At 40.9% G+C, this 26,236-nt stretch overlaps 1 protein-coding gene across 2 annotated transcripts in view; it reads right to left on the reverse strand.

The window, feature by feature from the left end:
- mllt3 (MLLT3 super elongation complex subunit) overlaps positions 1 to 26,236 on the reverse strand; it is a 57,181-nt gene that overhangs the window by 20,411 nt on the left and 10,534 nt on the right. For both annotated transcript variants that reach the window (XM_075450634.1, XM_075450633.1), the window contains exons 3-6: positions 12,015 to 12,097; positions 8,532 to 8,675; positions 6,677 to 6,715; positions 5,012 to 5,140 (exon numbers count right to left, since the gene is read on the reverse strand). In XM_075450634.1, coding sequence (XP_075306749.1) covers positions 5,012 to 5,140; positions 6,677 to 6,715; positions 8,532 to 8,675; positions 12,015 to 12,097 — 395 coding nt within the window. The remainder of the gene's footprint in view (positions 1 to 5,011; positions 5,141 to 6,676; positions 6,716 to 8,531; positions 8,676 to 12,014; positions 12,098 to 26,236) is intronic.

A 26,236-nucleotide genomic window follows, 5' to 3' on the forward strand; every position in this document is an offset into this window, starting at 1 on the left:
AGGAAAACATTCAGGACAGCTGTCAATCTTCCCAGGAGTGGACATCCCAGCAAGGTCAGAAACCCAAGACTCCACAGATTGCATCTAACACGCCAACTGAGGCCTCAGTGAAGAACCATAAGACTTCTGGAACGATGTCCTTTGGGGCAGAAGAGACTAAAGTGGAGATGTTTGGTCGACAGCACCATTTCTGGTGAAAGCCAACCCCAGCATATCAGCACAAACTGGTCATACCAGCTGGGCTGAGGGTTTAGGCTGGTTCTGGAGCCACAGGAGCTGGGCAAACTTGCAGTCAACTCGGTGAATGACTTGGAAATACGCCCCGAGTTCTTTTTTCTTTTGTCATCGGTCATGTTAGGTAACACCAGGAAGGAGTGAGAATCCGTGCGTGTCTTGTGTGAGCGAGACACTTGAGAGTTCAAGCAAACCAGCCTAAGTCATCATAACCACGTCAGGTGGAACAATTAAACCTGTCCGCTGACTGTCCTCTGACTTTGCTCTGGCTTCTCTCGGCCCTGAGAAATCTGGTGCAGTTTTAAAAAGAAACAAGTACTGGGACCTTCTGTCTTAACATCATTGACAAATGTTAGTCTAGAAATACCAAACTGCTCTTTTATTAAAGGAAAGGAAAAGATTCATATTAAGGAATTAACTTTTAATTACTATATTACTCTGACATTTTCCAGTTTAAATAAAAAAGACGTTTGGTAGTTTGAATGAATTATTTGGCACTAAATAGACAATTTACACAAAGGATATACAATCAATCAGGATAAAAAATGCTAAAGTGTCTGTTCAGTTTACGTGTTACTCCTTTCTGTGTTGGTGCTCCCATCGTTAGTCAGGAGCATCCGTTCCATCAGGATACAGTTGGTCTGGAGGGGTTTATTTAAAACATTTCTTTAGTTTGGGCTTTGGAAATATTTCCTTGGTATGGAGTTTGAAATTCTAGAATTGAAACTCCTACAATGCAAAGATGATCCAACCACACTGCCACCATGCGTCTGCAGCGGTGAAAGCACAGAAAGTGCTTTCAGGCCTGATAACTTTATCATGTCTCGCAGTGGTTCTTTACATGATCAGAAGATTCTGAAGAGAATATCACCTCGTCATTCAGAAAAAGGAAACCAGGCAAAAGAGTTGTCACAGGCTGCTCTCACTCCCTCTTCTGTCCTCATATTCATTTACATGAATCCCATTTAGGGTTGCAAAATTCCCGGAATTTTCAAAGACGGAAACTTTCCATGGGAATTTAAGGGAATAAACTGGGAATTTTCAAAATTGAAGGTTGGCTCTTCTAGGGAACTTAAATATAGTTGAGGAAAGTACATTTTAGCATAATCATGACATGAATCTGAGGCCCTTGCACCTGTAGCCTCCATCATCCTCCAAATCCCACCATCATCAGCCGCCTCCGAGCGCAACTGGTCCCTGTTTGGCAACACCCACACAAAGGTTCGCAACAGGCTCACAAATGTGAGAGTGGAAAAGCTGGTTGGCATTGGCGCAAACCTAAGGCTCTTTGAGCCTGACACAGAGCCATCCTCAACAAGGCTGGAAAGTGACACTGAAGAGGAAGACTCAGAGTTGGATGTTGAGGAAGGGGACATGTTGTTGGATGTTGATGAGGCCCAGGAAGAGTCTATTGACTGAGCAAAAATGCAGAGGATTGCTTGAAGGAAGATTTGCATGTTTAATGGGACGTTTTGGAGGAAGAGTGGCTTTTTTCATTTAACATTTTGAATGGGACTTTGTGGAGATTTTTGGATTGGGGGGTGCATTTTTGAATGAGTGGGGTTAGGGGATGGGTAATATTGAACCCAACACTCCTGTTTTTGTTCATCCATGAAACAAGTAATTAGAACGTGTTCTACTCTACTTACAAATAAATCTGTTGAAAACATTTTGTATGGATGTTTTCTTATGACTTCTGTTTATATTTATGCTTGGATATAATATATTCCCAGTTAGTTCTCCTAAATTCCCATTAGTTCCCATAATTCGCATTATTCCCATGGAAAGTTTCCAATATGGAATATATCCAAAATTCCCAAGCTTAACTTCCCATGGAAATTTACCGGAAATTTTCCGCCCCTTTGCAACTAATCCCATTTAGGAAAGCTTGATGAAAATACAGTCGTACTATACAAGTACATGCCAAAGGGAATCATCTCCCTTCCTTTTCCACAAATCTTTTACTAAACAGTCTACAGCAGCTTTTTATTGTTGTCTTGGTTCTACAAAGTGTTTCGCATGCTTTTCTCATTCACCCGTTCACTCACACAGCACTTCTGATATACGTACATACTCTGTATAAAGTCGTTTTTTTCTCTACACACTGGGTGTAAGACGGGGTTCAGGGTCTGGCACACGGGAGTGCACCAATCAGACTGCCGACCTTCCAGTTGGAAGATGACCACATTTCCACCTGAATCACCCGCTCCTTCCAGTGATGAAGGAAACTTTACAGTGGACAAACTCCTAAAAACATATGGAAACAAGACCAGCAAAGCCACCTCCTTCTCTGGAGCAGAGTTAACTCAACATGTAGAGTCGTAGAAAGCTATTCTGTAGGATGACAAATCGATCAATTTAAGATCTTTCTGGAAATCAGAATACAGGTCAGATACCACGATGACTGAAACAATGTAAGAAGGAACATTCATTTACACATTTAAGCAGCTTTGACAGAATTTTGGCCATCACTGGGCATTAACAACCTTTTAAAACAAGATGGCATATTCATTTGAATTTGTTTACTACCAAAAAAACCATCAAACGGCTCAACATTAACCCTTAATTTAGCTCCAAGGATTTGACCTCACAACACCCTTCGGGGATAAGGAATATCTGGACCTCCAGATGTTGCCAGTTGTGCCGACTTGAGCGGCGCGGGTCGGGTGCAGTGCATTCATGAGAGCTGCCCGTCATATATCAGCTGCCTGATGTAGGTGAGTGGACACAAAAACAACTGCAGCAGCAGATCACTTCCAAAGAAACTAGAAAAGAATTTGGAAGGAATTCGTTTAGCCTTTTTCCTTCCAACTACACACACACACACACACACAAACACGCAGGTGTGTTCAAATCATGTGCAGATACAATCAGCTGAGAAAGTCACTTGACCTGCACTGCAACTTATGACCTAATAGCTCGCAACATGAAAAAGTTTGGCTGTCCTCTAACAGTCGCAGAGCTGGGCGGCTGCACAGAGAAGCCAGCGTCACCTGGACTTTGATTAAAATGACTGTATGAGCTGTAGTCCTCACAGTCTCATCCTCATCCTCTCAAACTATTCTTTTCTTTCCCACTCCGACATCGCATAAAACTAAAATAAAAAGCTATGCTGAATGTCTCATCTTGAAGTTTATGCCTTTAGGCTATCGGCTCATACCAACTTTAACCTTTAGAGACACAAATTTTAACCAGTCCTGCCCAAATCTTGCCAATGTATATTTGTCTTTAACAGCCACCATTATGTACATAATGTAATGCAATTAGACATTAGTTTTTTCTTTATGTATTTTGTTTATCCATCTTTTTCACTCTGACTCGGTCTGGCTCCTGTGCTGCTGGAGCATAAGAATCTTCTTAAGTACACCAGAGATCATTATACATGCTTCAGCTATGGATAAGTAATAATAAAGCCTTCAACTTTAAGGAATTAAAAACAAAGTTAGTTCCTCGAATCAAAATGTCCAGTGTTCTGATCCTTGTGCAGTAAAGCCCAACCTGAAATGATGAGAAGGAAGGAGAGAAAGAAGAGCGTTGGTGCAGAAGTGCGTGAGACCTCCTGCTCCGCGAGCCATTCATCACACCCACTGTTTAGACTGGAAACCGTTTCCATGTGAAATGGGCCTCTGCTAACCTGGCTCTTAAATGACACCATTTAAAGGGACTAAAAATAACACGTAATGGAAACAACATGCCACTTCATTCTCACACATTTCACATTCTGTGCTCACCCAGATAATGTTTCAAAATCACACACAAAGTCTTTAAGGGGGAGCAAGATCTTTCCCTTTTCTTTTAAGATCTCCACTAATCTCCCACTGTTAAGGCGAGACGCTACAGGTGAATAGGGTAATATTTTAAAATAATAGATATCACCATTAAACTTCCTCAATCGATTACTTATACAAGTATGAAAAAAAATGTATTTTTAAGTTTATGCAAATTATGCATTATCTCATTAAATATGCGCACATATATATTTCCAGAAGCTAGATCTGAACATATGATAAAGCCAGGTGCAAAATTCTTTTTTCATTTTGTTTACACACAAAATGAAAAGAAAATTACAGAGGGATTTCATTACATCTGCTTTCATTTCCTATAGGAAATCAAAATATACCATCCATAGCCTAAAAAACATCAATTTTTGCCATATTTTTTTATTATAATGTCACATAAATCAGGCCAGGAATGATTTATCAACAAATCCTTCTGTAAATATCTTCAGAATACTGCTAAGTGTATAACTGGAAAGTTTGGTGTTAGTAGGTTCTCCATAGGCTGAGATATTGATACTGGAAAAATACAAAAAACTGATTTTGAGAAAACGGTTTTTAAAGATTTAAATAGGGGAATTCATTTTGGTACATTTGGGGCGAAACGTACTGCTGCGATTAAACTAAATGTGATGAAATAAACATTTTAATTTCTGGTTTGAAATAACACATATTGAAGGAGTAGACTGGCCCAAAATCTAAAAATTGACTACTGCATGAAAAATCACTGTTTTTGCCTGCCGTGTCTCGCCTTAAATATCTTGCGGGAATCAAATCTGTAGAAGGACATTGGAGCTAAACACACCGTATCTCAGAGTCAGGGGAGTCGGAGCTTATGGCTGGGTGACAGCCAAAATGGATGTCTTTGGAATCCTGCGAGTTCAAATATCTTGAACATCTCTGAACCTGCCAAAAAGGTGGGGATTAAGGCCGCATTTCAGAGCTGGTGTGGCCAGGAAAAAAAAATGCAGCCGTGGGCTGTACCTGGAACCGACACTGACCTTTGATCCGTGGAAACCTTTGCTCTTCTTTGGGTCGGAAAAGGAGGATGTCAGCGAGCTGTTGGGAAGTGAAGGCAGCTTGAGGTGCTGGCTGAACAGGGAGGTCGACCCCTCCTGCATTACCATCACCTGCCAGAGGAAAAGCAACAAGCCCACATGATCATTGTGCAAATTGTGGATATATCTCTAAGGAAAGTGCAGCATGTCCTGCTGGAACTTCATCACCCGTTGCTACACGTGTTACACCTGGAGACTTCGCAGAGTTTGGTGAATTACTCCAAGGATTTAGTGCATTAGGGACATCACCCAAATGCTGTCCTGGCATGTCAGCTTCCCTCTAATGTCATAGTGGTCAAGGTAGTTGCTGAAGACGTGATCAGAATCTTTTTTTTTTTTTTTTTTTGTATAAATGGTAAAAACACCATAAAAGGAAAAATTGTGCGTTTCATTTGTCACTCGGTAGACTCATTTTCAGCACGGAAAAATAACAGTAGTGACTCTGTTCTCTATTTGGTTATTCTTTCCAAAGATATAACAAAGAGAACCAAGAAGAATACCAGCATGTTTACACATAGTCGATTTGCTCTTCTTATGCTGCGTGTACACCAAGGGCGACCTACGCTGCCTGGTAGCGGAGGTAGCTGGAGAAGCTTCGCTTGAGAATTCGCTTTGGTAGCTTTGTTCGCTCGTGGAGTCACATTTAGAATGTTCAATTTTTAAAGGCCCCGCGGCTGTGCAGGACCCCCGTGAAAAAGAACAAAGGAGGAAAGAGAGGGCAGGGACACGAATAAACGTGTTGTTTTTTACAATTTGTTATAGAAGATATACATAAAGTTACAAATGATGTAAAACTACATTAGGTACACCTGAGAAGAGCAGGAATAGCAGAGGCAGCTGTGATAAATAAAATAAATTCGAAATAAAATCAGAAATAAAACTTAATTGCAGTGAGAAAGGTATGCGTGGGGTTACTACACTATTGTATTGAAGCACTCGACACGGCAATTGCAACAGTCTCCGGATTAAACGACTATTGTTTGGATAGGAACCAAACAAGGAAACAACTAGGAACCAAAGTTTGTTTCTGCGAACCACGCGTATTGTCGGACCCCTACAATCTGTGGATTGTCATTGGTTTTCGCCGAACCGCGTCATAGCTCATTACCATAAAGTTAGCTTGAATTTAATCGCTGGAATTCGCTCTGGTCGCTCAGTTCGCTCACCCTCCATAGAGAAATAAGGATTTCCGGCGCTCAGTTAGCGTAGGTCGCTCTTGGTGTACACAAGGCATTATTCTTTATGCAGTCAGAAGAAATTTGGAGTTTCAAAATCTAGTGTCCTGGCCAACACAGGCAGCTGTTCTACAAGCACTCATTGAAAAAATAACATCTGTGTGCTCAGAGCTGTTAAGCATTCAGAGAGGTTTATATAAGGAATAATAAAGACGAATGAGAAACTAATGAGTGCGCTGCCAAAGCATCAAAAGCCCACACAGGCCATTTTAAAAACAACTTCTTTCTGTAATATGTGTCAGCGCGGGGCTCCAACAAAGAGCAACTGTTTCTACTGAGGTGATGGGCGACATGATTCAGAAGCCAGAGAAAAACACAGCTGTTTTGAATGCACGATTCAAAGGTCACAGGAAAAGCTTGTAAGCAATCTTACTTTTGAGTCTTCTGAACCCCGTTTCTGAGGATCCCGTTGCTGTGGACAAAGAAAGAAAGAAAGCAGAATTACAGCCCAACATCAACAACTCGTTTAAAAGACAACATCCAAAGTTAAAAATGAAGACCAAACAGTTTAACATCAACATCACAAAGTAAATAAGTGGGCCGAGAATCTGCCTGCTGCAGTATTACAGGGCATTGGTGAAAAAAGGAGCCCCCGTTTGTCACCAAACTGGAGCCAGTGTAGGCAAGCGTTCGCTCAAACATCTCTTGCTTTGGTGGAAAAACAGGTGGAATATAAGTATTGAACAATTAGGTAATCTTTGTATTCAGTAAAATTTATATATTTTACACACACGACGACATTCAGCTCAAGCCAACCCAAATGTATTACTTTCCATATCTGTGGAATACGCTGAAATAACTTCCACAGCCTGATACACTCCATCTTTAGCCATTAGAGTGATTACACTCTTGTTGAGCAGAACTACGTCTCAGCATGTAATGTCAGACCCCGAGCCTTTCTTTAGACTAAGCAGGGGTGCGGGGCAAAGTAAATGGAGGGCACTTAGGTTTGGCCATAAAACTCCAGACTACAGAAGTCCAGTGGATGGGGGGGGGGGGGGGGGGGGGGGGGGGGGACACTGACTGCACTCCCAACAGAGGAGTGGTAAAATAATGCAATTCTGTAACAAAAAAAACTACTATTTCAAATCAGGATCAGATGATTTTAGTGCTTTGAAACTTTCTGAAAGCATCAAAACTTCATTATCAAATACCTTCATCAATACCAAAACGGGGCTGGAACTTGGGTCACAGGACGCAGCAGGGGGTAAGAAAATGTTCATAAATAATATTGCTAATATGGGATGTCATACAGCTTCATGTCCAAAGCCATCTATATTTCCACTGCAGTCTTGAGTCCTGCACGGTTGACGTTCACACGGGTTGGTGCTGAACTGCTATGCATAGAGCTGTGAAGCCACAATATGAACGAGTGAGGAAGTGATCTTCAGCTGCATCTATCCAAAACCTGGCACTGTGGCGCTTTCTTACAGGGCTGTGCTGAAGCGAGTTGGACTCTCTTATGTAATAGCTTCAGAACAGGCCTTTGGGGTACTAAAATATGTCTGCGCTACTTTGTTTAGTCTTCGTGGTGGATGCCCTTATGACACTTTCCAGACTAGGGGACTTTATTTATTCATTTTCTATACCTGTTCTATCCTATTCAGGGTTGGGGAGGACTGGAGCCATTGGGCGAGAGGCAGGGTGCACCCTGGACTGTTTGCTAATCCATCACAGGGCGAAAACAAACCCGCTCACTCTCGCTCCTATGGCCACTGAGAAACACCGATTTAGCTAACCTGCATGTCTTTGGACTGCGGCAGGAAGCCAGAGATCTCTGAGGGAACCCACACAGGCATAATAAGAACATGCAAACTCCACAGAAAGACCCCGGCTGCGACTGGCACCGGGAACCTTTGACCTGAGGGGTGACAGAGCTAGCCTTTTGGAAAATCTGTCACTTATAACAGTGGCAACAAGCAAACTTTTCTCCTGTTCCCTTAGTCGTTGTTAGAAACTGTAATGACCAGCTGTTTTTAAAAGGAAGGTTACTAAAGATCGCCTCTTCAGTAGGAAACACTGTGCTCAGGCCCAAGGACCACTGACTAAACTAAGACTTGAAAAACATATTGTTGGCTTTTGTTGACAGAAATAAAATTCAATATGAACATCTACCAGGTGCTACCAATCTGTAACAATAATGAGATAATCAATCGTGGGGCAGTGAAGCCCCTTCCCTGGATTAATAACAAAAATGGTTCCCGTTTAAGCTCCAAGCTCAATCATACCCCTCCAGCTTTCAGCAGCTTCCTCCGGAACTCCTCCGTTGGATTGTTGAAGGTGAGCTTCTCACAGCGAAGATGGTTGACCGGTGGGTGACCCTCCAGGTGGAGGAAGAGGTCGTAATCAAAGCGAACTTTCTTCGGTTCTTCCTGAGGAAAAGTGGCGAGCCAACAAGACAGGAAAGGAAATTCAGCCCGGTGAGACTTTACCAACTTCAAGTTATGTGTTGTTTCCCTCAGACAGTCTTTCAGCTATCTAATAAAGACCTCAGCAGAACAAAGCACAGGCTAGGAACAACCAGGAAAGTGGAGAAGAAAACAATGCCGCTGTCAAGAGCAGGAATACTGTAATTAATGATACTGCTGCAGTTTTTGGATCATTTTAATTTTTTAATTCAGTCAATAGAGGTGAAGGTCTGAAGCCCCCGGCATCAACTGAGTCTCTGCCCTCTTCTTTGCCTTCAGGTATCTGTCCCGTAGCTTCTTCCACACATTCTTACAGAACTCTCCCTCTTTCCCCAAAGTTCTGCCAATCTCTGTGCACCAGTTTTGGGAGTTTACGTGCTCCCTGTGCTGCTTCACTGCAGTTTCGTACAGCTGTCTGTACAAACGCACCTCCTGACTGAGCCTGGTCTCACAACAGTCCATCCGGTTCGTTGTGCTCGGCGCCGCCAAGTAACAAAAATCGACTGGTGCACGACAACGCGCTGCGGCGTCTTTTCAAGGGAAGCGCCAGGCCTGAAACGTCATTTTGACATCACGGTGCGACACCGCCGTGACAGACGCGGCAACCATGCTACAGCCTTAACGCACCTTAAAGGCCAGCATCTGTGTCACTATTTTTTTACATTTTTTAATTTATTTAGTCATTTATTATTATTAATTAGTAGTAATATTTTTATTTGAAATGGTATTGTTATTGTTCTTGTTAATATACAATCATTGTAAATATTAATAATTTTTTGAGCTACTTGACTAATTTGAATTTCACCCATTGGGGGATGAATAAAGTATTTTTCTATCCTATTCTATTCTATTCTACTAATAACATTCTACATGGGATATGTTTATTACCTTCATGATTTGTTAAAGTAACCACATTAAAGAGGAAGTTCTTTTTTTTTTTTTTTAAACCTGGACCTTATTTCTGGCATAAAATACCTTCATCTACTCACCGATAACAGTTTGGTGAAAGTCGGCGTCCTTCGGAAGATATTTAGATTACTCAGATTGGCATATATCCATATATCCAGAGACAATACAGCCTCTAAATAAGGCATTACCTGTCTTTATTTCACCAATACTTTAAGATGAATGAATGAATGAACACGTTATCGTGTGTTATCGGTGAGTAGATGAACGTATTTTATGCCAGAATAAAAAAAATTCAAAAAACGAACTTCCCCTTTAGGACACTGATCTCACATTATTGACCTCCTCACAACTGTCACAGAGAGCGCTATGATACGCTCATGATATTAGCAAAAGATATTTGCATATTTCACTGCCAAAGTTCAAAGTACAGTCCCGTTAGCATCACAATTCATATTAGCCTGACAAGTGTGTGCCACTGGCAGCGTTGGCACTATGTTCTCTTTTTAATAATGAATGAATGAGCATGCAATACCATAAATCAGCCATTTCATGAACAACAACAACAAGATGGTTACATCGGATTTAGCAGAAGTGCCATTTTCCACCCGTAGTCCTTAAAGGGGATGGCGTAAGGAGTAGAATTATTATCATTTTTTTCCTTTCTTTGTTTTAAAAAAAAAAACAACCTAATTACAGTGGGTCTATTTTAATCATTTTAATTTGTTCATTTCCAAATTATACATATTGATTCATATTTTCTTTAAAAAGTCTTTAAGCAGCCTGACTAAATAAATAAATAAATAAATAAATAAATAAATAAAAATTAAAAAAAAAACAAACAAACAAAAAAACAATTATCAGTGGGAGCACGTCTGTTTTAATAGTAGGTGCATTTTAATTTGTTTGGTGAAATCTTTGATGTTTATGCAGGACTTTATGTGTTGGGGGAGTTCATTCCATTCTTTTATAGCTATATATGAGAAGCAGTTGTGTGCAAAAGCGCTTTTTCTTTTTGGGATTTTCCCTGAAGAACTGTTCTGGTTGTTCTTACTGTTCGTTCTGAGGCAGGCTGGATGAACTGCTTAAGTGGGGGTGGTGCAGCTCCGTGTAGTATTTTGAATATGAGGGTCAATAAAAAGAATCTATAGATTTTCTACTGATATATTAGATGAATAGATACTGTTTACAGTCTCATGCTACATTGCATGATCGGTTTCAGCGTTTGCATCCCCTTTCGGTACCCAACCCTGCGTGTTGCATGCAGTTGAAAATATTGATTTCAGTTCGAAGGCTGCACAAAAGCAGCAGAACAAACTTAACCTGCAGCTGCTGCGAATGTCCATCTGTTAATACGACTGCAGCATCTGTCACTCCAGCCGTGTGACATGTATATGTTAATATGTTGTTGCAAAATTGTTGGAAAAGCATCGGGGGCGTACTTCCCATATGACACTGACACATTCAGTTGCCATCAGATTCATGATAAAGGAAAATGAAAAAGCACCAGCGACGTTTTGGACTAGTTTCTGTTAAAAGTCACTGCTTCTCATGGCTACTTCAGTCAGGTGCAGGAGGAGGCCTTTTATGACCCACTCCCACAGGGTTCCCCTGAGAAGCACATTTGCCTTTGACCATCCGTTTGAGTTCAGCTCAAAGAGATATGCAAACCTTACTGGTGAGCTCTGGAGAGACTGTCACTGTGCGCTCATTCAGATATACGGGGAAGCAGACTTGCTTAGAGTAATGTCAGAGTTCTGGAAGCTCTGAAAGGAAAAAAGTCGGTCGTTTCCAGTAAAAATACTCTACATGGGTAAAGAGTCCAAAAACATGGAACTTTGAACGCGGCTCAAATTCATATTTCACATTTTTCAAATACTTCCAAAAAGATCAAGTTCAGAGGTTTCATATTATTACCCACTTTAACAAAGAAAACCATGATTAAAAGCTATCGTACGGCAGAAATGGCCATGCATGGACCAAAACTAAAGTGAGAAGCGATGAGCAGTTTCTCCTTTTTTTTAGCAAACTTCCCTCAGATAACCAAAACTGCTGGAAAAGGAAGAATCAGGACATTTGGATACTTTAACGCATGTTCTGCAGTCCTGATATGCTCTAAAGACGTTTCTGGAGGGATGAACACAAACATTTCCTCCGTATTCACTCTGCTCTTCTGTGAACGCAGCAGCTCATCTTCTGGAGCATTTACTGCCAGTGAGTGCTTAGAAGAGCTCCACACGCTTTTCTGCAAATCTGTATATTGCTTTTAAAGCACTTGTTAATATTTTGGACTTGTTAAATACATGTTGCATCGTCATCAGCATTGATATCTTTGACAGTTGTCCCTGTGAAACCACAAACCCAACAGAAAAGCCTCCCGCTGTAAAGCGCTCGTACCTTGTTTTTGAAGTAAACCTCAATAGGCAAGATGAAGCCTGCATATCCAGACTCCTCCACTTTGTACGGGGGATCCTTGCACACTGGAGTGAAAAAGAGAGATGTGTTGTTAAAAAGAGGTCAATAGCCTTCAACACAAGGAGGCTGACAAATCAGAGAGATTGCTTTAAATGAATTGAAGTAAATTAGATGCAGATGTGTGTTCATCCAGTCGCAACGGCTTCCATGAACACTAAGAAGCTTCTCTTCTCTTATTATTTGGATCGTACATTCATTTTGGATTTAAAACAAACAGAAAAAGAAATGTACTGAGAAAAATGGAAGAAAAACAACGAACAAAATCAAATAACATTGCTAGCTGGGGACCAAAAAAAATACAAATCAGTCTCTATCAGTCTATGTGAGTTTAAAAAGGTTCCCAACAGGAACTAGCATTGACATCTGTCAAAATAACCTTCAGCTCGCCCAGAACAACTAAATATCTACCTTTTTGTATATTCTTTTTATCTGTGGTCACACCATAGCAGTGGTGCTTCACAGCTTTAAAATGCTTCCACTGACATACATTCCCATAAACCACAGAGGGAAGACACAACACTCCATGGAGTTTTGTTGGAGTGTGATAATATCTGTGCAAACCTATACTGGCTGAATTTTCCTCTTGGCTTCTTTATGTTATCTTAAATATATATATAGATATATTACGGTGCTCCTGTAGCACACAGACAGTTCATGAGGTCATTTTCTAAGTCTTACTGAAACTGGATGACACAGTTGTTCCTTTTAGGGATCAGCAAAGTTCATTTTCTAAGTGGAAATCTGGTCAAATGGAAGCTGTGAATGGAAGGGAGTAACAAGATCATTATCTAAAAACAAAAACTAATGTTTGCATCCCTGAATTTGCAGACATTTATGAAGAAAAAAAAAGCGTCTTCCTTCAGATAAATGATTATCTAGTATCGCGTGTCATGAATGAGTAATTAAACCTCGATGGCATTGATCCACCATTGTAACACAGATCCATTCATCATAGTCTCTCCCTGCTAAAATCAGGTAACTGCATATAAAAGGCGTGAATTGCTTTTGCTGCACTTAATGTGTCACTGAACCTGGCACTCTTTTCTCCTGAGATCTCATTAACTCCCATTTCCACTGCCTGCTCTGACGTATGAACACAAAAAGCTATTGCTTAGATTAGAACCAGAGCTTTTAAATCTGGTGACAAGGTAAAGACTTCCCCCACTTTCCCCCCGATGGGACATAAAAGACAAACAAACTCTGCTAGATCTCAGGTGTTTCTCCCCGGAGGAGTGTGTGTTTGTCAGATACCATCCCAAGGGACTCTGCAGAAAAAGCAATAATTAAGTTCATGCATGTGAAAACCCAAGTGTGTTTCCTGATGAACTCAAGTTTCAGCTTTTATTGGATCCCAGAGAACGTTGCCTCAATGCCAACTTCCAGACTAAATCCCACCCGGCTCCCACCCGGCTTCATTCTGATAATGGACGCGCATCTTACTGGAAGAGGACCAAATCCAACAGAAAGTTTCTTCGCCTGAGGAGCTCAGAATCCTCCGCATTTATTGGCAGTCACAACAACTTAGCAGTCTCCTGCATCTTTACTGCACGGCACCCATTAACAAAGCACGTTCCAGACACGGGGAACATTCGAAAACCGATTCATCCGGCCCGGCATGCATTTCTGAAGTCACCGTTTAGCAGAGGTGTGACCAGAATGGCATGTGTGGGTGGGCAGTTAGCTCATCTGAGGGGGCAGAAAACAAAACCTGAAAAAAGAAAAAAAAAAAAAAAAAAAAAAAAAAAAAAGAAAGAATCAGTGGAAAACCACTACTACAACTTCAAGCATAATAATAATAATAAAAATAATAATAATTCAATAATGAAAATATGGTCACTAGCATAAATCATGACCGTCAATTTTGTTAACAGTGTGGAATTTTTTTATGAAGCTTTTTTTTTTTTTTCCCCTCAATGGAACCAACTGGAAAGCATTTTTGACGATTGTTCTGACCCTTAACCCCTTCGCCATGTGAAAATATGTCTTATTTTGGAAGGTTTTTAGACCAGGACTTTAGGATGCCATAGCTTTTGTTTAACATGCTCCACATTCTACATTGAGGGTTTAAATTCAAGTAGATACTTGGGGCAAGACATCCATCCAACTCCAGCTTTTTATTACCTTCATTAAGTCTACATTTCAGATCATTATATACAACAAAAACATCCAAAAATGTAAAAATCGCTTCTTTTTTTTCAGCAGCAAGGGGTTAAGGTTACAGAGGGGGGGAAACAGGATAACAAAAAAATAAGTAAAGCTATAAACTTTGCAGATATATGCTTTTTTAAAATCACCACCTGCATTTATTCTATCAATACAAAACACAAACAGAGATAATAAATTGTGGCCTTTTTTCTGGCCAGTTTTCTTTGGATGGACAGGGCATTTCCTAGGGGGGCAGTGCCCCCCCCCCCCAAGCCCCCCGGTAGCCACGCCCCTGCCGTTTAGGCAGAGCCAAGAAGGGATGTGAAGCAAACCGACTTTTGGTTTACCAAGAATACAACTTTCAGCAACGCCTTGATTTCCCCTCCGCACGGCTCGCCGTTTGGCACCGGCCCGTTCATGGCTGTGCTCTCGCCTTTCACTGTGGAGCCATAAGGAAGCAGCGTGATGGATGGCTCAGCTGACTGCGCTGAGGTTGCCCTCACCGCTGGAGCCGAGCCATCCAAGTCCCAACACGACTGAACAAATATTATGGGTTAGCGTTAATTGTGCATGCGGGTCAGGTTCAATTACACTCTGCTAAAAGAGCCCATTCACCGAGGCACCTTTCCATAAACCGAGGTGGAGAAGGAGAGGAGGGGAATCCGCTTCAGCCGGAGAAAGAAACTGCACTCAGGACGTAAACTTTGTACATGTGATGGTGTTTGTCTGTTTGTTTTTAATGGCTAACTGGATTAATGTCATGTCATGCTGGGAGTTTGCAGTTTAGCTGTTGTGCTACAAACAAGTGGAACAAACTGCCAGTGGAGATTAAACTTTCACCAAATGGAGACATTTTTAAATCCAGGTTAAAAACATTTCTGTTCTCATGTGTCTATGCATGAAATCTGCACGATATCTTTTAACTTATCTGGACTGTTGCTTGTTTTTTAATTCATTTAAATGATTTTTTGTTTCTCTTTATATTCTTTTATGTATTTTTTTAATGCTTCTTCCACTCCCTGCTGCAATGCTTTTATTTTATGTAAAGCACTTTGAATTGCTTGTACATGAAATGTGCTATATAAATAAATTTGATTTGATCTGTGAATAAAGTTTTCAGAGTCAGTAAAATATAAGTGCAACATTCTACATTTCAGCAGAACCTAGAGCTGCCTCAGTCCTGACAAAAAGCTTTTAGTGACAGTTCTGCAACACTTTGTTCTTTTCCCTGTCAGATCTGTGAAACTGCCCTGCCATGACTTCTATTTCACAGAAAGAGCAATCACGATTTTCACACAAGTTTCATGGGGTCTTACACCGTTTACCAGATCTTCACACACACACAGAGAAAGAAGGATGTCTGTAAAATCCCTCACTCCACATGTTTGGTTTTGGACTGAGCCTGTTCAGAAACGCTGCTCGGTTCCTGCGCTGCGCTCACCAAGGTGCTCTGTGCAGCTGCTTTCCTTCTCTGAGAGAGCTGCATGGGTGTGTGGACACAGATGTGGACACCAGGAATTCAGGGGAACTATGGACAGATTGAGCCCGACACGTTTGAACCTCAGATGAGAAGTATCTCGTGCTTCTCGTGGAAGCATCAGAAAGGTAAGTGGAGCTTCCATGTGGTTTGTTAGCCGGTATCTATAAGTAGCTAGCAGTGGGGGCTCCTTATAAAATCTTACATCTTAGAAAATCTTAAAATCTTCAGCAGAATAGGTCTGCTGAAGATTAAAGTTACTTTTGCCAGTGATTGCAATGTAGGTACCAATTGGCTAAATTCCTAAAATATGAACCAAAACAACAACAAAACACCTCCAAATAACGTTTTCTTTTTATAATATTTAGAATCGATTTACAAAACTGATTTTTAAACGAGCCTCATCCATTAAGCCAAGCTGACTTCATACATGCTCCCCCTGGCTTACGGGACTAGATGTTGATAAGACTGCCACCAGCCTGGATTCTGCTCCACAACGTTCCAGAGAAGAAGAAGGCAGAAGAAGAAAGAGTCACCAGGCTCACATCATCCACCATCTCCCAGAATTAAAACAGGAGGTCCCGCAGTGCAGCACTTTATGACTTCAGAAGATATCATCTCATCCTTATCACAGGGAAAGCAGCACTTCACATTTATTTAAATCTGACAGGTGAACCCTAAGCCCACTTTTTTTTTATTTTTTTTATCTATAATCACATTATTTGTATTCTAATCATTGGTTATAACCGTTTAAATACATCAATTCCAAAGCCTCCTTCATTCTTTTAAACTTTAGAACTCTGCTGAGTCAAGTATCCATTCTGAATCAAAATGTGACCCCTAGAATTAAAACTGAATAGTGTGACATCTAAAAAAAAAAAAAAAAAAAAAGCCTTACCATCTCCGTCTCAGCCAAAATGCAGGGAGCAGCATTTTTATTTCACTCCGGCCCGTCTCATGCTGAATGCTTTTCTCTCCCATCCTTCTGCACGGTGGGGAAATTATTTAGCACGTGCTTCCATATATGTGAGACTATATGGATACCAGATAAGTAAATCCTCAGCTGCATGAACGTCTCCATCAGTGGTGGATAGCAAGCAGACTCAGAGCTGAGAAGTCACTAAAGTGCTCCGCTCAATACGAATTATATTAAAGCAACATTTAAAACTCGGAATCATCAGATGAGCAAACATGGACTCCGGCAGGGGTCAGAGTAAAAAAGCCTGACGATCGAGTCATTTATCCGAATTTACTTTTAATTAATTTGCTCGTTAAAGCTCCTCTTTCAAAGGAATTCAAAACTTCCAATCTTTTTCACACGACGACAAACCGGCAATTAGTATCTCTAGTTTTAACCCGGACTAAGAGATCTGAACACATCACAGCAGTTTTAAAATCTTTACTCTGGCTTCCAGTCAGTCACAGAATAGATTTTAAAAGCCTGCTGATGGTTTACATCTGTGATATGTTCAGAGAATATAAAGCCAGCAGAGCTCTTAGATCCAAGGACTCAGGTCAGCTGGTCCAGTCCAGAGTCCAGACTAAACATGGAGAAGCAGCATTTAGCTTTTATGCTGCAAACAAGTGGAACAAACTGCCAGTGGAGATTAAACTTTCTCCAAATGTAGACATTTTTAAATCCAGGTTAAAGACATTTCTGTTCTCATGTGTCTATGCATGAAATCTGCACAGTATCTTTGAACTTATCTAGACTGTTATTCATTTAAATGATTTTATTTGTTCTCTTTATATTCTTTTATGTATTTTAATGCTTCTTCCACTCCCTGCTGCAATGCTTTTATTTTATGTAAAGCACTTTGAATTGTTTGTACATGAAATGTGCTATATAAATAAATTTGATTTGATTTAGTTTTCTGCAGGGTTCTGAGCCAAAAACCAGAAAAGGAAAAAGAAAAGAAACCAGGACAAGTGCAGACATTTCGCTGGATTCTGTGGAACTTTCACCGTTCGTTAAAGATCAAATGAAGACGCCCCAAAGAACACAGTTAGGAATGGGTACTGTTACAGTTTGATTGCTATAAATGCTGCTTACCGATTCAGATTCTCTTCTTAATAATATTCTGAATGTGAACACAGATGAATCATTTCACACAATAAAGGATTCATTTCAAGAGCCAGAGTTAGAGTTCAGGTCAGAAAGGGAATCAAATGAAAGTGGTGGTGCAGCAGAGCTCTGTGCAGCCTCTCGGCCGGGGTTCAGCAGTTCAGGTTGAAAAGGTTACATCATCTGAAGGAGAGTCTCAGGGGCAGACAGACACAATGCAGCCACTGACCTGTAAGTAAAACACTAGCCTGTGGTCAAAGAAGCTCTCGGAGATGGACAGGGCCCTGGTGTTTATTAGCGTGGCCTTTGCTTTAAGCTGGCATGCCAATCAAAGAACAATGCCAGTCACTACGTATCTGCCCTCTCTACACAGATTGCTTAGTAATGAGGCCAAGCCAAACCACGAAGTGACCATAAAAACAAGAGAAAAGGCTGGAAATAAGAAATTCTTTTGTCACAAATACGAGTCTCCGCTGAAGCTTTTTCTTCGGAATCTAACTATTCGTTTCAACATAATTTGCCCAATGAACGGCAGCGATGTGACAGCAAACGTCCACATGCGGCAATGAAAAGCACTAACAAATCTCTCGACCGGAGTATTAATCCTCACACGTCTCGGCTGCGACTCTTTAATAACGGATAATTACTGGAATCTGTCCCAGAACTTGCTCAAGCAGAGAGAGAACAGTAAGTTTCGATGAACAAGCTCCACAAGAGTTGTGCTGTGTCTGATGGGTGCATGAATATGCAAGTGTTGTCAAACATTAGGCGCAAAGATAACATGCAACTGGCTTACATTTATTCAACACAGCAAACTGCCCAGCACATTATTAACCAACAGTAAAAAGTAAGAGCATGGCCCCCTCAAATGGGGAATCATTTCACCATGACGTCCTAAAACATGCTTTGACTTGCCATGAAGTCCAGGCATATTTTAGTTTTAGAACATTTACCTCATGTTATATCTTAAATCATTAGATTTGTTTTTTAAAAAGAATATGCATGCTGGGGGCCTGCACAGGCCTGCATTAAAGTGGGAAAATGCATTTCAGAGAAGGACTGCCTTTGCATGGTCACGTGTCTTTCTAGAATGAATTGCTTGACATCTTTGTACAATGGAAACGACTGGATATCCTTATCAATCCACCTTCTGTATTGGCACAATCTATGTTCACCAAGAAAAAATACAAATTTATGTCCGACTCTTGTTGTGTTTAGAATGTGTGGGTTTTTTATTTGATGCAGAACTACGGCGTACTCTGTAGCCTGCTGAAGTGACTTTATCCTACACCTTACAAAGATTAACCAGACACTGTTCTAATGACAGGTTCTTTTAGATGTTATTATACTGGCTGATTAGCTTTCTCATCTGTAAAATGAATGAAATCGATTAGAAACACACAGTCAGGTGTCTAGTTTTGTGTGTCCAAAAGATGGTCAACTGGGAACTAATCACAAATATCTATGTAGGGAAAAAAATAAAATAAATAAATCTCAAATCTGAGAAGGGACAGCCATGTAATGCAGGGGCGTGGCTACGGGGGGGCTTGGGGGGGGGCACTGCCCCCCTGAGAAATGCCCTGTCCATCCAAAGAAAACTGGCCAGAAAAAAGGCCACAATTTATTATCTCTGTTTGTGTCTCGTATTGATAGAATAAATGCACGTGGTGATTTAAAAAAAAGCATATATCTGCAAAGTTTATAGCTTTACTTATTTTTTTGTTATTGTGTTTCCCCCCCTCTGTAACCTTAACCCCTTGCTGCTGAAAAAAAAAGGCGATTTTCACATTTTCGGATGTTTTTGTTGTATATAATGATCTGAAATGTAGACTTAATGAAGGTAATAAAAAGCTGGAGTTGGATGGATGTCTTGCCCCAAGTATCTACTTGAATTTAAACCCTCAATGGAGAATGTGGAGCATGTTAAACAAAAGCTATTGCATCCTAAAGTCCTGGTCTAAAAACCTTCCAAAATAAGACATATTTTCACATGGCGAAGGGGTTAAGGGTCAGAACAATCGTCATAACTGCTTTCCAGTTGGTTCGTTTGAATATTATTATGCTTGAAGTTGTAGTAGTGGTTTTCCACTGATTTTTTCAGGTATTGTTTTCTGCCCCCCCAGATTAGCTAACTGCCCACCCACACATGCCATTCTGGTCACACCTCTGATGTAACGTTAGGATTACATAGAGTTCATTATACAATTGTCTTTGAATTCACCGATTACTTAAATGCCTACAGACTGCAGCTTTTTAGAAGATGATGTTATGGGCTGCAGACTTTAAAGCGTCGCTGCCTTGGACTCAGCCACAGTCCTGGAAAACCTGAAGCTAACTTCAAAGTGGGAGCACCGAAAGAAGTCAGCGGCTGCCTCTGAACATTCACACAGCCAACACACAGCCAGAGGCCAGCAGACTAACATTCAGTGAAAAGAACCGACACGTTTAAAGAACATTAAAAAGAGGAGAACAAAGAGAGACTAACTTTTCACTCAGCGCAGGGCGGATTAAAGAGGAAGAACTGCATTTTCTCGTATAGAAAACATCACGATATGAGCCGCTGTAACAAAGGTGGGGGATGATTAGCATCACAGCAGGGATAGAATCTGTCTGACTGAGCACAACCTCACATACTGTAGTGCCAAGTCATACAGGAGCTCCCTCGAATGACCTCGCACTAATCAGCTAACAGCGAGACCACCGACACACCAACAGGTGTCAAAATTAATCTGCCGAGATAAAAGACCGAACCACGAGAAACATCCGAGTTAGTGTTCGTCCGACTGGACACAAAGGAGGCCCAGCGGGCGGCCGGTCTGGACCAGTAAAAAGGCTCGCCTCCCCACAGATCTAATCGTGTATTTTCATTCGATTAATGATGCTCAAAAGCATGTTAACATCACACAGTATCCAGCCCAGCAGCATCAACAGAGAACACGGAAAAACACCACACGCACAGACGAGACTAAAAAAACAAAGGTGTGAAGCCACACCTTCCTCAGGGGACGCAGCACAGATGGAGAAGAGGACTCCGGTGAGATGGGGCAAGGAGATCAAATTCACGGGGATCCTCCTGATCCCAGGCCAGCAGCACACGGCACGTTGTTAACAGCCTTTCCAGGTAGCCTGTTAAGTGAGCTGTACGCTCTATTTTTTGACGGTGTGTGTCATCTCAAGGGGTTTTTCTGCGAGTCAAGCTGCTCAGACCTTGTTTAAACTCCCAGAACACAATCTAAATCCCACAAAGGACTAATGGGTTGTGTAAAAAAAAAAGAAAATAATCCTGTTTAACAAACAAGTGTCACCTATTCGCAATTAAACAGAAATACAGGAAGAAAAAAAATACAAAAACACCAAGTGGTAAAAGCTTCCCAAGTGTGTGAATCCACATGTTCAGGAAACAAAGATTTTCCAAAAGCAAGCACCAGAACGACACAGAAAAGGCTTTGATCGATAGCTATCCTGAACTCCAACATGCTTCAAGCTTGCAGGCACAGGAGCCACCTCGGATCCAGTTTTACTGCTTTCCAGTTTCACACTTTAGTTGGCCTCCCTGCTGCTCACAGCGTACGGCTCAGTCAGCTGAATGCAAGCGTCCCGTGACAGGAAAGAGAAAGGCAGCAGGACTAAAACTGACACGACACCGCTGACTTTACTGGCCAGTTCCCAATTAAAAAAAAAAAAAAAAATCAACATTTGTACAGTATTCGTATTACAGTTCAAAGTGTTTGTTGGAAACCCTCTACTGCTGGAAATCATTTTCATTGGGTGTCTGAAAACAATGATGACCAATGAGAAACTAAAGAAAAGAAGAGCATTACATCACCATAACCATTTAGAAGCAAACTGCATTCAGCAGAATATACTAAAAATATTCATTCCACGTAACACTGACCCATGAATCATTCCAGCTTAAAAAAGGCAGCCAACTCAGACAAATATTTCTTCCCATTTCTATAGTTTTATATATGAAAAATGCCAAAGATTTCACAGTCCGACAGTCAAAGAATGACAGCTTTCCAAGTATTTCCAAACAGATATTAGCCAAAATATTGGCAGATCGAGTCATGGTGTGCAGTGTGTCCTTGAAAAGAGGTTTGAGGAAACTGGACCATCGCAATCAGATTTGAACATCAAAGATTTAATCACATCGGCCCCCATGATAAAATAAAATGTGCAGATCCCACAGAGGCCAACAAAGAATTCTGCTTTAATAAAAGGTAAGAATGGGAGGAGTCTGCACACCTCTAACCAGCACATCAGCTCACATCTGGCTGTGAAAGCCACCTACAAACACCCATTGTTGCTTGAGAGGTAAACATTTACAATAATCCATCAAATCTGACATCTGGGAATGACGTGGGCTTCTTAAACGGAGGGAATGTTGGACAAAAGTCTGTTCGGCACTGATACAGTACAGAGAAAACCAAACAGATCTAAATGCTCGTCTGGGCAGACGTCCCTGGATGCCAGCACAGCTAGTACAAGCGAAAAAAAAAAAAAAAAAAAAAAGACCGTTTCCAACCACAAGTTAAGACAACTCAAAAGGTAATTACAGCATCTATTCTCCAATTTATCGCAAAAGATCTCGCAGTTCTGTTGACACTATGATGTATATACATTAGAGCCGTGGTACAAGGTATCAACTACAGAGTATTCCACCAACAAGTGAAACAAGATTATTAACAAATACATTTTTTATGTGATAGAAAGTACCAAAAGTACAGACTCCCTGGTCGATACTCTGATATTTCTAGTTTGTTAATGAAAATCAGTAATTTTCTGTTTGTGGCAAACAATTAACTAAGGAAAATGAATATAAACTCTTCAGCTGATCCATCTGCTGTTGGCCCAAGCCTCATCAGAAATGGGCTCCATGGAAGGGTGGCTGTCAAGAAGCGGAAGGGAAACAGGGAGAAAAGGCTGAGCTGTGCCAAAGGACACAAGAAGTGGGCTGAAAATCAGTGGCAGCAGGTCTGATGGAGGGATGAATCCTCCCCAGAGCCTCAACATTACTGAAGCAGTGTGGGATCACGTTGGCAGAGTTTCTTGGCTTTGATGATGCTGATGAACGTGCTGACCCAATTGATCGAGATTTATGCCTAGCACATATGTTTGAGGATGATTTTGAAGGGTTTGATTGTGAGTGGAAGACTGACAATTACCACCGTAATCGAGGGAGAGATTTCAACCGCACACCAGGGGTGAAAGTCGGTTTACCTGCAGATGCCACACCGTTGCAGGCATTTAATCATATTTTTACTGAGGAGCTTTGGGCGCATCTCGTTTCCGAGACGAATAGATACAGTGAGCAGGTACTTCAGACTCCAGCTCGAGCAAAGATGGCAAGGTGGTCACACGTAACTGTGCCGGAGATGAAAACGTTTATTGGAATGTGTTTGGGCTCCTTGTGCTGCCAGTACGAAGAGATTACTGGCGATAAAATAAATAGATAAATAAATCATTTAAATATAAAATTAAATTTTATTACTGTTTTCTAATTGAAAATAGCGCTATTCCTGCACTTTACTTTTTACATTTTCTATTTTCGTGAAGGTGTATGTAAATAAACTCAATTTCCAAAGAAAGCCACAGGTGTAAGCTCTCAAATACTTTTTGAATTTTGTTTCTTATCTGCTACAGAGGCTGAGAAATCAATCATTTGGTAGGCGTTGACACAATTGCTGAATTTGCAGAAAAACTTCAGGTTTTAGGGGGTCTTTCTGAAATCGCCCATAGGTTTTACAGGCATTCTTTTCCAGGCGTTTTAGGCCTAAATGGGTTAAAGAAAGGACAGAAAGCTCGTCTGAGCGGGTTCAGGCTGTGTTGGAGAATAAAGCATTTACAAAGCTAGTTAGGTAAGCTAGTTACGTGAGACTAGCAAGCTACAGCTGAGCCAAATCTGCTGACCTTTCATTTAAATTAGATCCTATGAGAGGGTCAATGGAAAGGTTGTGGCATCAGAACAAGGGATCAACTTATCAGGAAGTTCTGCTATTTTTTTAAGATACTCTGCCTGCATGTGTTATGGAATACAATAAAGGCTATTTCCATTCATCATTTTAGGATTATAATGAGTAACAGACTGGTAGGGATTTTTCTCTCAGTATATATTTGCCTACAGCATCAATATTGATTTACTGCCCACTTGGACACAGATACTATTTTATATATACAGTTTTTTTTTTAGTTTTCTTCAACTGAAGAATAAGTTGGTAATATATTAAATGTAAACCCAATTAGAAACTGAACAATTACTTCTATGAGAGACAAATCAGCAACCTGTCTGTTCTGATGGAGCAATTTTCTTTGTTCCTTTTCCAAATGTCTAACTTGCTGATTCCAGTTTTATTTTTAATAACTTCAACCAGCAGCACACAAAATGTTTTTTTCTTTCTTCTTTAAATCCAACTGTGGGATTCCAAAAGTTTACAGGACCCAGATTACAGGTCCTTCTCCCTCCATCACTGGAAATCTTAAAATAAAGTGTTCCAGTTTTCAGAGAATGCTTGGAATTGATCTTTTTTTATTGGTATTTTCTTATGATTTCCATAAATCTCCCTTACTTTCAATCTGTGGACTAATTCCACTGTCGGCCTGTTCTGATCGCACGTACAAACCAACCGCGACCATCTTAAGTGCGTTCCGACTGGAAACTTGCAGCTTTGGTGTGTGGAGGTGCTGTAAATACGGGACAAATGTTTTATGGTGTTGTTAAGCACGGAGCAACGGAGCGGCCAACAGACAGCCCATACATACTGTGCTCCACTAAACCACTTCCTTCTGCCTCCTTTCATTGACTGAAACAAGGGAAAGCTGGCGTTTACAACTCAGTTCCTGTTGTTAGGTGGTGGCTAACCCCGGCTATCTGCATCTCCTCCCCTTCCCCATCCTTTCATGCCAGAAGCAGCAGCCTGCAGCTCTGGCTTTCTTTGTGTTACACCTACATAATTATGGAGGTATGATTTCTGTGGAATAGTTAAAACAATTGGTAAATTCCTAAAGCTCTTCTTTGGGTTCCACTCAACACTGGTCCGTGTGTGCCGGGGGCGGGGGTGATTGGTTGGCTCCGAGTGGTATTTGTCCAACGGTACCTGAGCTGTAACGGGTTTAACACCGCTTCAGTTCTTCACCTGTGTTTCGGTTCTTTTTTCTCAGCAGAAATGGACCCTGAATATTCCGAAGCAGAACAGACTTTTGTTCAAGCGATGGAAAATGTTCCATTCCTTTTTTCTAAACAGACGTCAGAGCTCAAAATGCCATCTACGTTTATATCAAACCTTGTAAAATAAGAAAAAACAATGTTTTTCCAATACCAAGCCCAATTAACTATAGTTCAGCTATCTGAGTAAAGTTATGTGAAAAAGAAAGAATAAATCACATTTTAACTACTGATTTTATATTGTTATTATTTCTTTCTTTTTTGTTTAAAATTTAAATCATGCTTTTTATTTCTACTGTTTTAATGTCTCTGTAAAGCACTTTGAATCGCCTTGTAGTTGAATTGTGCCGTACAAATAAACTTGCCTTGCCTTGCCTACCTTATCTGTACCTGGTATCATATAAAATAATCTGTACCCTAAGAGGTCTTAAAATTAGGTAGAATAATATTGTATAAATCAACAGTGGAGGATATATTACACTTTGTCATTATTTATTTAACAAATAATAATAATAAAAAAAAGGCTCGATTGCAGAAGCAGTGAGAGAAAAACTCGGTACGCCCTTTGATTCAACGGCTTGCAGATCCACCTTTAGCACAATAGCTTGAAGTTGCTGATTTCTCTCTGACGTTATCAGTCTCTCACGTTGTGTTAGGAAACGTGCTCCAAGCTTCAGCTGTCGGACAGATGGCCTCACATCTAGAATACTTTGGTATCCAGAGGAGTTCATGGTGGACTCAATGCCTGCGAGGTGCCCAGGTCCTGTGGCTGCAGAACCAGCCCAGATCATCAGCCCTCCACCACCGTGCTTGACAGTTGGTGTGAGGTGTTTGTGCTGATATGCTGTGTTTGGTTTCCTCCAAACGTGCTGCTGTGCATTCTGAGCAAACATCTCCACTTTGGTCTGCTCTGTCCAAAGGACATTGTTCCAGAAGTCTTGTGGTTTGTTCAGATGCAGCTTTGCAAACCTAAGCTGTGCTGCCATGTTCTTTTTAGAGAGAAGAGGCTTTCTCCTGCAGCCCTTCCAAACAAGCCAAACTTGTTCAGTCTTTTGTGCTGTCATGAACTTTAACATTTCACATGCTAACTGAGGCCCGTAGAGTCTGAGATGTAGCTCTTGGCTTTTTTGCAGTTTCTCCAAGCATCGCACGGTCTGACCTTGGGGTGAACTTGCTCAGATGTCCACTAATGGGAGTCATTCTGTCATGAATCTTTTCTACTTGAACATGGACTCCAAACTGTTCAGTCTTTTAATCCTTTTTTTAATTCCTATGGAAGCAGTAAGGGTGTACTT

The sequence above is a fragment of the Odontesthes bonariensis genome, chromosome 19, assembly GCF_027942865.1.
Source record: "Odontesthes bonariensis isolate fOdoBon6 chromosome 19, fOdoBon6.hap1, whole genome shotgun sequence".
NCBI classification, from domain to species: Eukaryota; Metazoa; Chordata; class Actinopteri; order Atheriniformes; family Atherinopsidae; genus Odontesthes; species Odontesthes bonariensis.